Source organism: Vulpes lagopus, chromosome 15, assembly GCF_018345385.1.
Source record: "Vulpes lagopus strain Blue_001 chromosome 15, ASM1834538v1, whole genome shotgun sequence".
NCBI lineage: Eukaryota > Metazoa > Chordata > Mammalia > Carnivora > Canidae > Vulpes > Vulpes lagopus.
In genome coordinates this window covers 29,528,278-29,541,995 of record NC_054838.1, presented here as the reverse complement: position 1 = coordinate 29,541,995, position 13,718 = coordinate 29,528,278, and the positions used below count along the sequence as shown (strand labels likewise).

General features: G+C 47.4%; 1 protein-coding gene across 2 annotated transcripts in view; it reads left to right on the top strand.

Annotated features, from left to right (window-relative positions):
• TENM4 (teneurin transmembrane protein 4) overlaps window positions 1-13,718 on the top strand; it is a 731,611-nt gene that overhangs the window by 621,669 nt on the left and 96,224 nt on the right. For both annotated transcript variants that reach the window (XM_041730444.1, XM_041730443.1), the window contains 2 exons: window positions 1,460-1,606; window positions 13,456-13,672. In XM_041730444.1, the coding sequence (XP_041586378.1) occupies window positions 1,460-1,606; window positions 13,456-13,672 (364 nt within the window). The remainder of the gene's footprint in view (window positions 1-1,459; window positions 1,607-13,455; window positions 13,673-13,718) is intronic.

Sequence of the window (13,718 nt, the reverse complement as noted above, 5' to 3'; positions counted from 1 at the left end):
TCAGTTATTTCATGGCAGAAAATTTACTCTGTAGCCATATTTGTAGCAGTTTGCTGCTCATAATAATAAATTAAGTTTTATAGATGGCTTTCACATCCATACCCTTCCCCAAAACTGAGCAGGACCAGAGAGAAGACACAGAAGGCAGACCAGTGAAAGGTGTTCTTTGATAGCTGCTCTGAGGAAGGAGTTGGCAGGTGTTAAAATGAAGATTTGAATGAAAACCAAGTGCCAAATAGAAGCTGAAGTGAACCATGTAACAACAGATTCTCAGACATAGATTTCTGAGCCACGAACTCAGAGAGAAGGGTTTAAAAAGATGGTAATAAAAAACCTGTAAATCTACTTGACTAGTAAGAATAACTCCCCACCTTATGATATGGGCAAAGCAGAACCAAGGCTGAATCTAAACATCGCCTGACCTTCTTGATGAAATCACCCGAGGTTTTCTCAGACAGATGGCCACTCCCGTATCAGGTTCCCACCATATTTTGTACATCTCCCTGAGGGCTTTTAGCAGTGAAATATTTGGCTCCTACAAATCTGTCTCCTTTGATAGGTAACTGGCTGCATGCTCCTCAAGAATAAGAAATAGGTCTTATTCTTCTCTGTACCTCCAGTGCTAGCCCAGAGAAGGTGCTTGATAAAGGACAGACAGGCACACGGATGTACGGATGAGCAAAATCAGGGAAGGGCAGCCCCACCTGTCCCTGTGTTTGCAATCACAGACAGCCCTAGCTAGTCTCTCTCATGGCAATCATCGGGGTTCCTCTGTGTGCAGAACCCTCTTCTCAGTGACTATAGATAAGATGGGCAGAAAAAGACCCAAGGACTCTTCCTCAAAGCAAAGACAGTTGTTTAGGAGAAAACAGGACAAAATGAATGAAAAGCCTAGGGTCCAGTACAAGTAACAGTACAGCAATACTTGATCCAGTAACAAGTGCTGAAAACAGGATAGCCCTTCTAGGATAAGCCCCAGAAGTGCTGAGAGGAACATAAGGAGTAAACAGAGAGGGGCTTCCTCTGTTCCAAACACCCCCCGGAAACAGGAGAAACACAGAAGAGTGAACATGGAGGAAGGATCAAGTCCAAGTTTCCTTCAGTTACATTCTGTCAGGCTCATATCCACTGACTCACTCTTGGGAATCCTGATCACTTTTGAAAGGGGTCGGGGGATATTTGATGTGGAAGGTGCATCTTTCAGACCTATCGCCACCACTTCCCAACTGGACCACCTTCCTGGCCATCCTAACGTGCGGCCTTTGCCAAGTCCTTCTACCTCAGAATGTCCTTGGCAGAGTGGCAGTTCTCAGCAATCCCGGCCTCTCTGGGTGCTGAGGGCATCAACGCGCCGGCAAATGTGAGCATGTTTTCCAAGCAGGCAGGAAGAGCGTGAGTGTGTGTGACCACAGGTGGCTGCAGACGATCAGACCTCGATGCTGTGTGCTTTGCCTTGCAGAGGGCTGCCCTGGGTTGTGCAATGGTAATGGCAGATGTACCTTGGACCTGAATGGGTGGCACTGCGTCTGCCAGCTGGGCTGGAGGGGAGCCGGCTGTGACACATCCATGGAAACCGCCTGTGGTGACAGCAAAGACAACGATGGAGGTAGGGCTCCGGCACCTGGGGACTCCATGCGGCTCCAGTGGGGGTCGGGTTGGGGCCCAGGGTGGAGGGTGGGCATCACCGGGCCCACAGGCCAGCAGCACACCAGCTGTCCAGTTAGCGAGGCCTGCCAGGGAGGCATAAAAATGCAGGTGTGGCCTAAGGAATGAGTACATGTCTCTTTTTGTTCCATCTTAATTAATTTAAATGAACTAATGTAAATGAAATTAATTGCCATCTGACAGCTAGTGGAGGGGAGAAGGCATACGGAAGAAAGAATTTTCTAGCAATTCAATAGTGGGAGGATTTGCCTGGCAAAGTTATGAAATCCCCCTCACTGGAAATGGACAAGAAGAGGCCCGTCTAGTTTTGTATTACAGAAAATAGCAGAAAGGACACATCTTCAGTGGAGGGAGATTGAGTTACCCTCAGCTGAGATCCCTTCTCCCCTGATTCAGGAAGTAACCATCACTAAGCCACCTTTGTCCCCACACCCTCTGTCCCTGTGGGTTTATAACAGAACTGGTCTTAGTTGATAGGGTTTCTTCAAGTGCTGCATTGTCTAGACCCTAAGGAAGAAAGACCTGGACTTGTGGCATGTTTCTTTGCTGAGAGAGAAGAGATCAGGGTTCCAGTCCCTAAATCCCCATTGACCCCCTGTGTATCCCTAAGCAAGTTGCTTGATGTCTCTGGGCCTCACACTCCCTATTTGTGAAATGGGACAGTTAGATTGTGAGGATAGTTCCAATCCTTAGATTAGTCCTAGAATTAGCCTTCTCTTTTTCTATTGTGTTACTTGGATGAATATAATCACGATATGCTCTACTTTCCCTCTTGGAAGATAGGCTGATTCTTCCTGACTCTCCTGATCTCAGGGGGTGAGTAGGAGAGACTAAAAAGACAGAGAAATGAAAAAAACTTAAACAGTCGACCCTTCCTCTCTTAATAATGGCCTGACAGCTGCCCTGGTCCAAATGTGTTTATGTAGCTACTCCACATGGATGCTCAGGGACTTTCTAGTATGTGGCACAGAATATAAAATCAGCAGGCCACATTCTCAGCACCCCAACCTCTGGGAATTTTATCCTTAGAGTGGCTCTGCAATCTCAGAGCACTGTATGGATTAAAAGGCCACACATCTTTATTGTGCATATTCTAATTGATTTGCCTTCAGTTGGCTCCAGCAGCCCAGAAAGGGCTACTTCAGACTACCAACCTTTGTCTGAACTGGCTTTTGGTCCATCACCTGCTGCCTGCACCCAGGAGGTGATCAAGCCCATGCATCCAGATCTGGGCCCAGTGGAGTCATTGTCAACAAGGAGCTTGAGGGGTTGAACCTTGGTACCCAGGCAGAGACAGTGGATCCAAGTTCTCTTCTTGAGACTTTGCAGGGTTGAAATGTCCCTTAATCAACCTGAAACTTACCAAGACCGTTATTTCTTTTTTGTTTGTTTAAAGAGTTTATTTATTCATGAGAGATACAGAGAGAGAGAGAGGCAGAGACACAGGCAGAGGGAGAAGCAGGTTCCATGCAGGGAGCCCGATGTGGGACCCGATCCTGGGACTCCAGGATCACGCCATAGGCTGAAGGCAGATGCTCAACTGCTGAGCCACCCAGGGATCGCCCAGTGTCCATTAATTCTTGTGCTCCATAAATATCCAGAGTTCCTCTTCTGGGTCCAGGTCCTAGGCCAGGCATGGAGATGACAGAGTCTTGTCGCTGCACTCCAGGAATTCAGATGGGGGAGGAAAAACCCAAGGTGAAGTGCCAGTGGACAGTGTGAGTGCCTTGCAGAGTTATATTATTTGGTGTGGGAGCAGGGACACATTCACCAAGAAGGTGATGCTCGAGTAGGCAGGTATTTCCTGGAAAGAAAGGGGCTTTATGATCAGAGAGATCACCATGGGCAAAGGCAGGGCAAGACATGGAGGGACACCAAGCATCCCTGTCTCCAGGCAAGAAAAAGTGCGATAATATTTGCTCTTCATAGGATATCCTCTTCATAAGATAGAGACGTTAGCCTAAATTACTTGCATCACTTCTCAGCCTTCTCCTTCACTTTGCCTGTAGACACAATTCTAATGGGCAATGGTAATTTCATGTAATCAGAAGGAAAGAGACCAGAGCGGCACCATGAAGTCATGCCCCTGTCAAGAACGCAAAGTCTTGGCCCAAGCCCTCAAACAGCTGTTGAACATCTGGGCAGCAAAGGAACTGAGTGTCCTTGAGAAATGTGGGGAAAGGGCACACATACAAGAATAGGTTATAAAATGAGATTCATCTGTTCCCTCACATGTAACACAATACGTGTGCATCCTGTATCCTGTTGACCAGCCAGCTCTCCTAGTGCTAGAACTCACCAGTGTTTACATGGTGCATGGGCACACAGGAGCCCAAAGCCTCACAACGTGGGTGGGTGAAAGAGCTTCCTATCATAGGAAACGAGGTTGATCCAGACCCCAGGGAAATGGAGTCTCCTCCAGCCACTCTGAAAGATGAACCAGCAGGAACTAGAAAAGAACAATCAGAAAATCCTCAATTGCAGGAGATGATATCTCTTGCATTTATGGAACAGGTTATAGACTGGAACGAGCTTTTACATCTCTTAGCAAAGCCATATGATAGCGTTGTAACCGGAGTTTGTTGACTCACTCAACAAACATTAAATGAACGTCTGCTCTGCATCAGGCCCTGTACTGCATCCTGGGGCTTCAGAGACAAATAAGACACAGTCCCTGACCTTGTGCAGTTCACAGTCTGGCGGGAGAGATAAGCAGCCTGCAATTGCACTGCAGTGGGATAATTGCTGTGGTGAAGGGGCAGCCACTCATTCAACTGACACTATCAAATGCCTCAGTACCCTCCTGGGAACTGTGATGTGGTCCCTGTCCTATGAAGCTTCCAGTCTAGCCAAGAAGACATCCATGGGTCATCATGGTTGGGAAGACAACTAGCTGTGGAGACCAGATTTGAGAGAGCCTTGGGTTCTTAACTGTGAAATGAGGAAACATCTCACCCACAGTCCTCTCAGTTCGATGGACTCTCCACCCACCGGGGGAGCCAAGGAGATGGTGCACAAGATCCCTGCTTCGTAGAGTAATAGAGATGAAACAACTGTAGGGAGTCCCCACGCGCTAGAGGGGACAAGGCTATCCTCACTGGCCTCTTACTCTGAGTCTTGGCCAAATGGGGACAGTTTTCATGGAGGGAGAAATGGGGCAAGCTGTACCAGGCATCACAAGAGTGAGCTGTATTTAGCACTGGGCTATTTGCCGTTCAGTCAAGCACACATTTACTGGGCTCCTACTGTCTGCAAGGCACCATGTTCCCTTCTGAGGGGATATAAAGAATCAGTGAGCATGGCCCAGTCTTTCTCCCTTAGGAAGCCCACAGTCATTTGGAAGAAATTGCTATCCTAACAACTAAATCTAGTGGAGGCAGAATGGAATAAATGCCTTTCTTTCAGCCATGATGAATAAGTCAGGGTGGAGCAGAAAGTGGTAGAGCCTAGCAGAGCGATTGTTCTTGGCTGATGTGACTCCGGAGCTTGGAGAAAGGATTAGCCAAGTTCAATGTCGAGTAACAGGACTGTAAGAGTCACAGCACAGAGACTCCAGCTCCCTCCTTCTAAACAACTCCCCCGCATCTTGTAGGCAGAGAGACTGGATTCCAGAAAGGGGATGTCATAGCACACATGTCAGCATCACACAGAAAGTCAGTAACATGGTCTGGACTAGGACCCAAGACCCTTGACCCTGGACTAGGGCTCAAGGCCTGGACTTGGACCCTTGACCCTAGAGCTCTGAGACCTTACAGGGATTCATCCTCATCCTAGAAAGGCAGTGTGAGTACTTACTCGAATTTAAATGGGGCTACCACAGCTCCCAAAGCTGACTGGAGGCCGAGAATGATAATTTGCATGTCATTTTACAGTTTGCAAAACAACTGTGCATTCACCTAACAGCGCCCGTTGGATGTGGTATTATTATCCTCTTACTATTTCTGTATAATGAGGAAACTGGGGCTTCGTGAGTGGAAGTACTTTACCCAAGTCACACAGCTGATGGGTGGCAGAAACTGCCATGGTCTGGGAGGTCTGGCCACACTAGAGCTTTTCAGTGTGCACGGACCTCAGACATATGGCTCCATTGTAAACCCAACCGTGGCTCTTCAAGTTACCTGAGAACGGCTGGGTTCTCTTCTTTCCCACTTTGCTAGGCTTAAAGCAGTCCTTTCTAAATAAAACTTGAATTTCAAGCTTCATTAAGAATGCTGTCACAGTATTTTTAAACTATGAAACCAAAAAAAACAGGGTGGGGGGGCTAAGAGTATGACTGAGTTGGGTTTAGCATTATTGGCTTGTTTTTGTTTTCATTTGTGGTTGTTGTGTAGATTTAAAAACAGAAGACAGACTCTGAATGTGACTCAGTGACTCCCAGTCTGCTGATCCTCTGTCAGGGCTCCCCTCACCCTGACTTGCCTCCCGATGTCACCAGACCAGTGGCTGGTGAGGGACCCCGTGAGACCAGCAAGCAGAAAGGCCCCAACCCACCACACGGTGTGAGCTCCTCTATGTGCCTGCCCACTTGACAAGAGGATGTGCCTGGTTCATGTAGTATGGTCATGAAGTGCTATATGAGTCTTCTCATCTGTTGCAGGGACCCTCTGATGGGACATGTTCATTTCATACCCATTCTGAAATGGTGAAACTGGGTCCCAAAGATACGAAGTGGCTAAGGAATGAGAATAATAATGCCTGCCTTGCAGGGTCGCTGTGAGGATTGCAGGTGCATTCAAAGTGCCTGAGAGGCAACACAGGACAGCGATTAAAAGTACACGATCTATACCCAGACGGCCGGGATTTAAACCCCAGCTCTCTTGTTTGCCGACTACATGTCCCTGAGTGGGCTCTTCAACTTCTCTAAGTTTCAGTCCCCCACCTGCAAATGTCAGTTCTCATTCTCCTGTGCCTTTCTACCTGTATGCACAAAAGCATGATATTTATTATTAAAAAATATATATACCCATATAGAAATAATTATTTTTAAGAATTGGAATTACACTTTCTATGAAATTTTATACTCTAGTTATTTCACTTACAATTAGAACGTGTTTCTCTATATAATAATGTATTTTGATCTTTTTCATCTCTTGATTAAAATTCATATACCAAACTGTTCCATGCTCATTGCTGGAAGGAAAATAATTCAAGTTTACATAAAGGAAAGTAAGAGCCATAGGTTAGAGAGCGTTCCCCAGAGCCAGGCTCCGTGCTGGACATTCTGTGGACGCGATGTCCAGCCCTTCACAACAGACTTGCAAGGCAGACATTTCCATGCAGGGAAACTGAGGTTTGGTGAGCTGAAGTCGTTTGCCCAACATCACACAATGGATCAGCAAGAGAGTTAGGATTAGAATGGAATGGGTCTTTAAAAAAAAAAAAAAAAAAAGAAGCCAGAATATAAAATCCCCTGGAATCTTAAAACAACCAGACCCCTTTGGATGAAGAATTTGTAAGCAGCTTCAAGGTGCGATCATCTTTTCAGGTGCTGTTGATCCCATTAAAAACGATCATGGATTGCAGTACAGATCATTGGTAGATGCCATCTAGAAGGAGAAATTTCTGGAAAGCAGAGAACAAAGCTGTCCGCCCTCCCTCCTCCTCCCCATCTCCCATTGCTGGAGTGGAGAGCTCACATAAAGCCATAGAATTCAGTCACCCTTCCCACTTTCTCTAAACCACATTTCTTGTGATAAGAGACAAGAGAGAAATTGACCTTTAAAAATCCTGTGTTGCAAGGGGCAGATAGAGATTTTGCAAGCCTTTTCAAAGAAGGCACAGAGTTTATTATAGCAAATGACAAAAACTTCTCCCAGATGTGTAGAGAGGTGGAGGGACATCCCACCCCCATCCCCAGGGCCTCCCTGGATGCTGTTCACCGCCTGCCATAAGCCGCTCTGTGGCCACACTACGGGCGTGAGTGAGATGAGGTTGGCTGCTGGGCTGTGGAGCAGGGGCAGCAGCTAAGTCCACGGAGAAATAGATGGACTTGCTATACGCTGTCCACGGGGCCGTGAGCGTAAGGAGCATGCAGACAACTACAACACGAAGAATTTCCCCTTGAATTTGCCAGACCTGCTCCCATCTCTGTTCTTTTGGCTTGCTCCTGTCCACCCTCCAGCCCCCACTTAAGCATTCTGTCTTCCAGACAATACCGCAGCCCAAGCTGGGCTCCCACCTTCTGGCTTCCACAGCCCCATCTCTTCCTTCTTTCCCAGCACTGTCTTGTCTCTGGCTGAGCCAAGGGCTGAATCCTGCAGAGGCGTGACTGTCTTCTCCCTATCTGTCCACATGATGGACACCGAAGGGACGAGCCTGTCCCAGTGCCTGTTTTCTAAGGAGAGAAATGAGCTCCTCCTAGGGGGGGATGGCCTCCACCCCACCCCATGGTCCCGCCTAAGTGACTGAGCTGTTTGCCTCGGGGTCCTCAAATAATCATTCTTTCCTTTGTTCATTCGTTCAACAAATGAGATGCTCACCATGTGCAGGGCACTGTGCTCTGCATTTGGGGTAGAGAAATAAACCAGTCCATTCCTAGCCCAGTGGAGGAACTAGAATGTCCAAAGTATTGACAGAGAAAGATGTAGACTGTGGGATGGTCCCAACAGCTGGATTTGAAGAAAAGTAAGATACCAAATTCCGAACTTTGCCTCACTTCACAAACCGGGTGACATTGAGTAAAGTCACTTAACCCAAGCCCCAGCGTCCTCATTTGTAAAGACGAGAAGGCTAGCTGAGCCTTCTGTGGGACCCTAGGGCCCACCTTTCCCTCTGAAGGGGTTTCAGCCAGCTGGCCACCAGGAGAGATGGGCCTGAGGCACAGTAAGGCCAGGAGGTGGCCCCGGGGCAGGGTAGCCCCCAGGCAGGGTAGCCCTGGGGGCTGTCTGACCGAGAGGGCCACCAACATCAGATACAGAGATGAGTCACCCAGGGTCCCACCACTCACTGGCAGCTGTTAAGATCACAAAATGAGCAGAAAGCTACTCAGGACAGTGACTAATGGCAGACCTCAGCCATCCCTGTGCCATGTCACCTGTCTGCAGGGGGTACTCCAGGGAACAGCCACGGGCACGAGGGGGACACCAGAACCTCACTGAAGGACTCACTTATTCTGCACAACCCAGGAAGCCGTCAGCGATCCTGAGAGACTGGCAGGGCACATTCTCCTGGGTGCACGTGAATAAATGAGGTCTCAGACATAGGAAGGCATGTGCCCCAGGTCTCATGGCGAGAAAGTGACAGAGCCAGGGAAGCAGATGGCTCTTCAGGATCCTAGCCTGGATGTTTTTCTCTCTTGTGCCCCATTCCCTGGTCCTCAAGGTTACCTGACACCCACCAGCAGGACAGGCACTATTTGCTGTAATAAGGGTATAATAGCATAGAAATAAAATATGGACATTTGGTAAGTCAGCCAGCTTGTGTGGAATATACAATTAAGTAAGACATGAAATCCTTGGAAAATGTAAATGTTTCCAAACTAGCCCCACTGGACAATCATGAAAACTATACATTGATGCATTTCTGGTCTATCCCAAAATTTGATTGTCCTCAAAGCATACTTTTTTTCTCTTAACCAGAGTCTTCTAAACTCTGTCATCTATACCTAAGGAAACAAAAGTGTAGAAGAGTCTCTCTTACTGCAGGGCAGCCGCATGCCCTTATCGGGCTGCCATATGCTGCATTTGAAAATGGAAGGACAAAAGCTTGTCTTGTAAACTGAACCCTTGATAAGAATTTTGTGGGCACTACTTGCTTTTGAAATAGGTGCTTCATTTGACAATGATCATCTCTATTAGCAAAGGTTTAGCTCACATTTACTACTTTGCAAATATTTGCTGAGTGAAGGATTAGGGAGTGTCCACCCAGAAAGGCATAGGCAGACGGAACCCTTGACCTGGCATTGTCACTGTCCTGTGAAGCATAGCAGTGAGCCATTCCAGTCCCGGGTCTCTCATGAAAACCCTGCTTGTGGGATGTGGCTCCATTTCAGAGAACCCCAATCTTCAAGTCCCCTGAGTCGCCACGTCCATAACTGACAAGTGTGTCTTTCCAGCCATCTTCATCTAATTCAGTTCTTCAAAGCCAAAGTACATCCAGAAAGGGCAGCCCTGGAATGTGCGATGGGAGGGAGCCAAGGCAGGTCCATTGTGAGGATACCTGTCCAAGGGAAGCACCCAGCCAAGGAGCTGACAGGGGCTCTTGTTTACCAAGCACATACTTACGTGCTGGTCATCATGCCAAGTGCTCCATATCCATGATCTCACTTAATCCCCCAGCCTACCTGTGAGGTATGTCTGATTGTGCCTTTTACAGATGAGCCAAATTGAAGCTCAGAGCCCTTACTGAGACTTTCATTTCCAGTAGAATGTCCAATTAGATCACAAAGGGCCTCTGATCACAAGAAACAACAATTTCTTTTTAAAAATTTATTGCCTTTCTTGTTTTTAAAAAGGAAAGAAAACAGGAATGTGGGGAAGTCTGATTCCAGAAGCAAAGATAAAGCCAGAAGCTAGAGCAAGAGGCACAGGGATACTGAAATGAGTCCCACAGCCCTCATCTCCAGGAACTCAATGTCTGGGGAAGGAGACAAAGAAAATCAAAATTAGAGTGTGGGGAGGGGGAATGAGTGCTGTGATGGAGGTCACCCAAGGAGCCGGAAGGGCACCGAAGAGTGGTATTCAGCAAAACTCATAAATTCATGTTTTCCACTTAAGAAATAGTTCCCAAAGGTCTCTTCAGGACTTAGAGAACCTTTTATACTTCAGAAAGAACTGGGCTCAGATTCCAAGTCTGCACCTTCTCTCACTACAGGAATTTGACCAAGTTACTCCACCACTTTGAGCCTCTGGTTCCTTCTCTCTAAAATGAGGGTGGTGACATGGCTGGGCAGCTCATCAGTTGAGCATCTGACTCTTAATTTTGGCTCAGGTCATGATCTCAGGATCGTGAGATCATAGAGCCCTGTATCAGGCTCTTTGCTCAGCGGGGAGTCTGAGATAGATCTCTCTCTCTCTCTCTCTCTCTCTCTCTCTCACACACACACACACACACACAAATTAATAGTGTTTTGTTTGTTTTTAATAAAATGAGGGTAATGGTGACAACAGTGGCTTCACAGAGCTGGGAAGATTCAATGACACATTTCTTGAAAGCATTCCTTGTCAAACATTTAGCACGATGCCTGTGATCATCATCATCATCATTGTTTAATATAATATCATTAATAATAACAATAATTCCTGGCTAACCTTCCCCCCAGGACTAGAGAACAGGAAGCAGTTCTTCCAAGATGCCACAGAGCAGAGTGTTTATAAAGAGGTAAAAGACTGGCTTCCAGGGTCTGCTTCGGTGGTAAACAAGAGCAGGCAATAGCTAATAAAATTTCAAATTAGCCATGACTTTTCACAGCCCTTCAATTGTGCTAGCTGATTTAATGGTCAACGTCCCTGCTCGCTGGGATTGAATAATGGAGCATTTCTGCAGAGTTATGGATGCGGCTGCTGAATCTGTCATGCTAACATCAATAGCAGAATGCAAATAACCCACAGCCCGGGCTGTAATTATGTGTTTAAGCAATGTCTGACAGGGGCAGCACGAGAATGTGTGATGGAGCCTGCCATCCGCAGCAGAAGACAGGTGCTTGGCTAGGCAATGAGTGGGTGTATCTGGGAGCTGGGACAGGAGCCACAAGCTAGGACCCAGGACAGTGCTGGTCAGAGGATGCCTTTCCTCCACATCTTAAGATGAATCCAGGAGGTGAGCAGACAAAGCACCAATGGTCCTTCACTTTGGAAGGAAGCTGTATGTAGACTCAGGAAGGGGAACTACCCCTTAGTAAGTACGTACTATGTGTCCCTTACTCTGCTGGATTCGAGGACGTAGGTTTTGTGTTTATGTAACATTTATGTGACACTTTTATAATCCCCTTGTAAGACATGTGGGAAATGGAGGCCAGAGAGTTTAAGTGACTTGCCCAAGGTCACACTCTAGTAAGTTTCAGATCCAAGATTTGACCCCAATCTGGGTTCTGGAATCCAGGCTATTTCTGCTCTGCTGCCCTCAAGGAAGCCATAAAGTCTTGACTACCATGCCGAAGTGGACGAGAAAGATGAAGGATTTTTGTCCCTGATTTACCTAAGAAGAAAACTGGATTTCAGGGAGGTCAAGTAACTTACCTGAGGCCACAACACCTCTGAGGCTAGGGCTAAGGGGCTTGAAGGTGCTGCCTGCGTGGATGGAGCACCGAACCTAGCCAGTGCATGTGCAGTGCTCTGGTGGCAGCATCTGTATTATAAACCGAGGGAGACAGAAGTGAGGGAAGTACGTCAATGATGAGGAGCCTGGGGCTCGGAGGGTAAATGCAGGCATTCATCCAGGGACATTCTTAGGGCCAGGTCTGGGACCTGAACTTCAATCTGAGCTTCATGATGCTCACACTGTTGAATTAAATCGAATGAAGATAGTGGTTTTCTGGCTTTTATGGATCGTCATTTGGTTTCATCATCTGTCTCATTTGTTAATTCGTTCAATTCTCATCCATGTATTTACTTAACGGTCATGTTTTAAACATTTGTAACTAAGTGCTGGGGATACAGCAGAGGTGACCAGAACAGGATATAGGTCTTCAGGATGGTGGGAAGGCTTGCCCAAAGTCACACAGCTTTTAAGCAAGAAAGGCAGAATTTGAACCCAGAGGAACAGGTGTCCTTAGACTTTTCTCTGCCAACAAAGCACAGATTGTGACCCTGGGCTTTTCTTTTCCCCACGTGAGGCAGTATCCTCTAATCCCTGGGTTTGTTATCCATTTTAAGCTATGCTATTGGGTGCCTGTAAAAGCCCTCACGCAACCAAAAATCTATGGTCTGATAGAATTTCTTTCTTTGTACTTTGGGAAGCTGGAAGCAGTCCTATAATTTTCAGTCCTGAAAAAAAATTCATCCATGAGGTAAAGAGAATTCCCTGCTAGTGGCATGGCAATCAGAGACCCCATCTCACAGAAAGCAGAGCTGGGTCTTCCTGTATGGACATGGCAGCTGGCAGCGATGCTGGCAGTCATGGGGCCTCTTCCTCACCCCTAAAGCCAGTCAGTCACCAGCTCTTATTGTTCTTAACCCTTAAACATTCCTATTTCTGTTCCTGCTCTGATCTCAGCAACCATTATTTATGCCCCGTGCAACCTCACAAATGCCCTTGCCATTGTGGGGTCCCCAGCTTCCACTTTGGGCCAGCTTCAGTCCCCTGTCCTGGCAACAAGGGAGGTTCTTTCAATGATTCAGATCAGATGATATCACCCCTGCTTTAAACCTTCCAGGAGCTCCCACTGTCCGGAGGGTGAGATGCAAACCCCCTATGCTGGCCCACGTTCCTGGCACTTCTGCTCCTACCAGCATCGACAGTCTCTTCTTGCACTTGCGCCTCACTTTTCTGAGTTGAGTTTAGCAGCTCAGACATTCAATATGCTCTCCCATCCCTGGGCCCTCATATAATTTCCACAAACTCTCAGAAAAAAACTGCCCCGTGCAGGATTTCTATCACTTCTATCACTATTTCAAGGAGCCCCGTGCAGATTTCTATCACTCTGTACACTTGCTTGTCCATCTCTCCTACTAGACCAGTGGGTTGGCAGCAGATCTGAAGCACCTGGATCTCCCAGCAAAGGCCGTGGCTTATGTCAGGTTCTTAATAGAGTTTTTCAGTGAGTGGAAAATAGAGAAGTGAACAAAGGCATTGCGGACAAACACGGCTGGTGGAACATACTGGTATGAACTTCGTGCTCTGTCACCCCTACAGATGGTTTGATGGACTGCATGGACCCTGACTGCTGCCTCCAGCCCCTCTGTCATGTCAACCCGCTGTGCCTGGGCTCCCCTGACCCTCTGGACATCATCCAGGAGACACAGGCCCCTGTGTCCCAGCAGAACCTGCACTCCTTCTACGACCGCATCAAGTTCCTTGTGGGCAAGGACAGCACACACATCATTCCCGGGGAGAACCCCTTTGATGGAGGGTGAGTCCGCTGGGCCCCAGCTCCAGCCATGCTCTCTGCAGGAGAA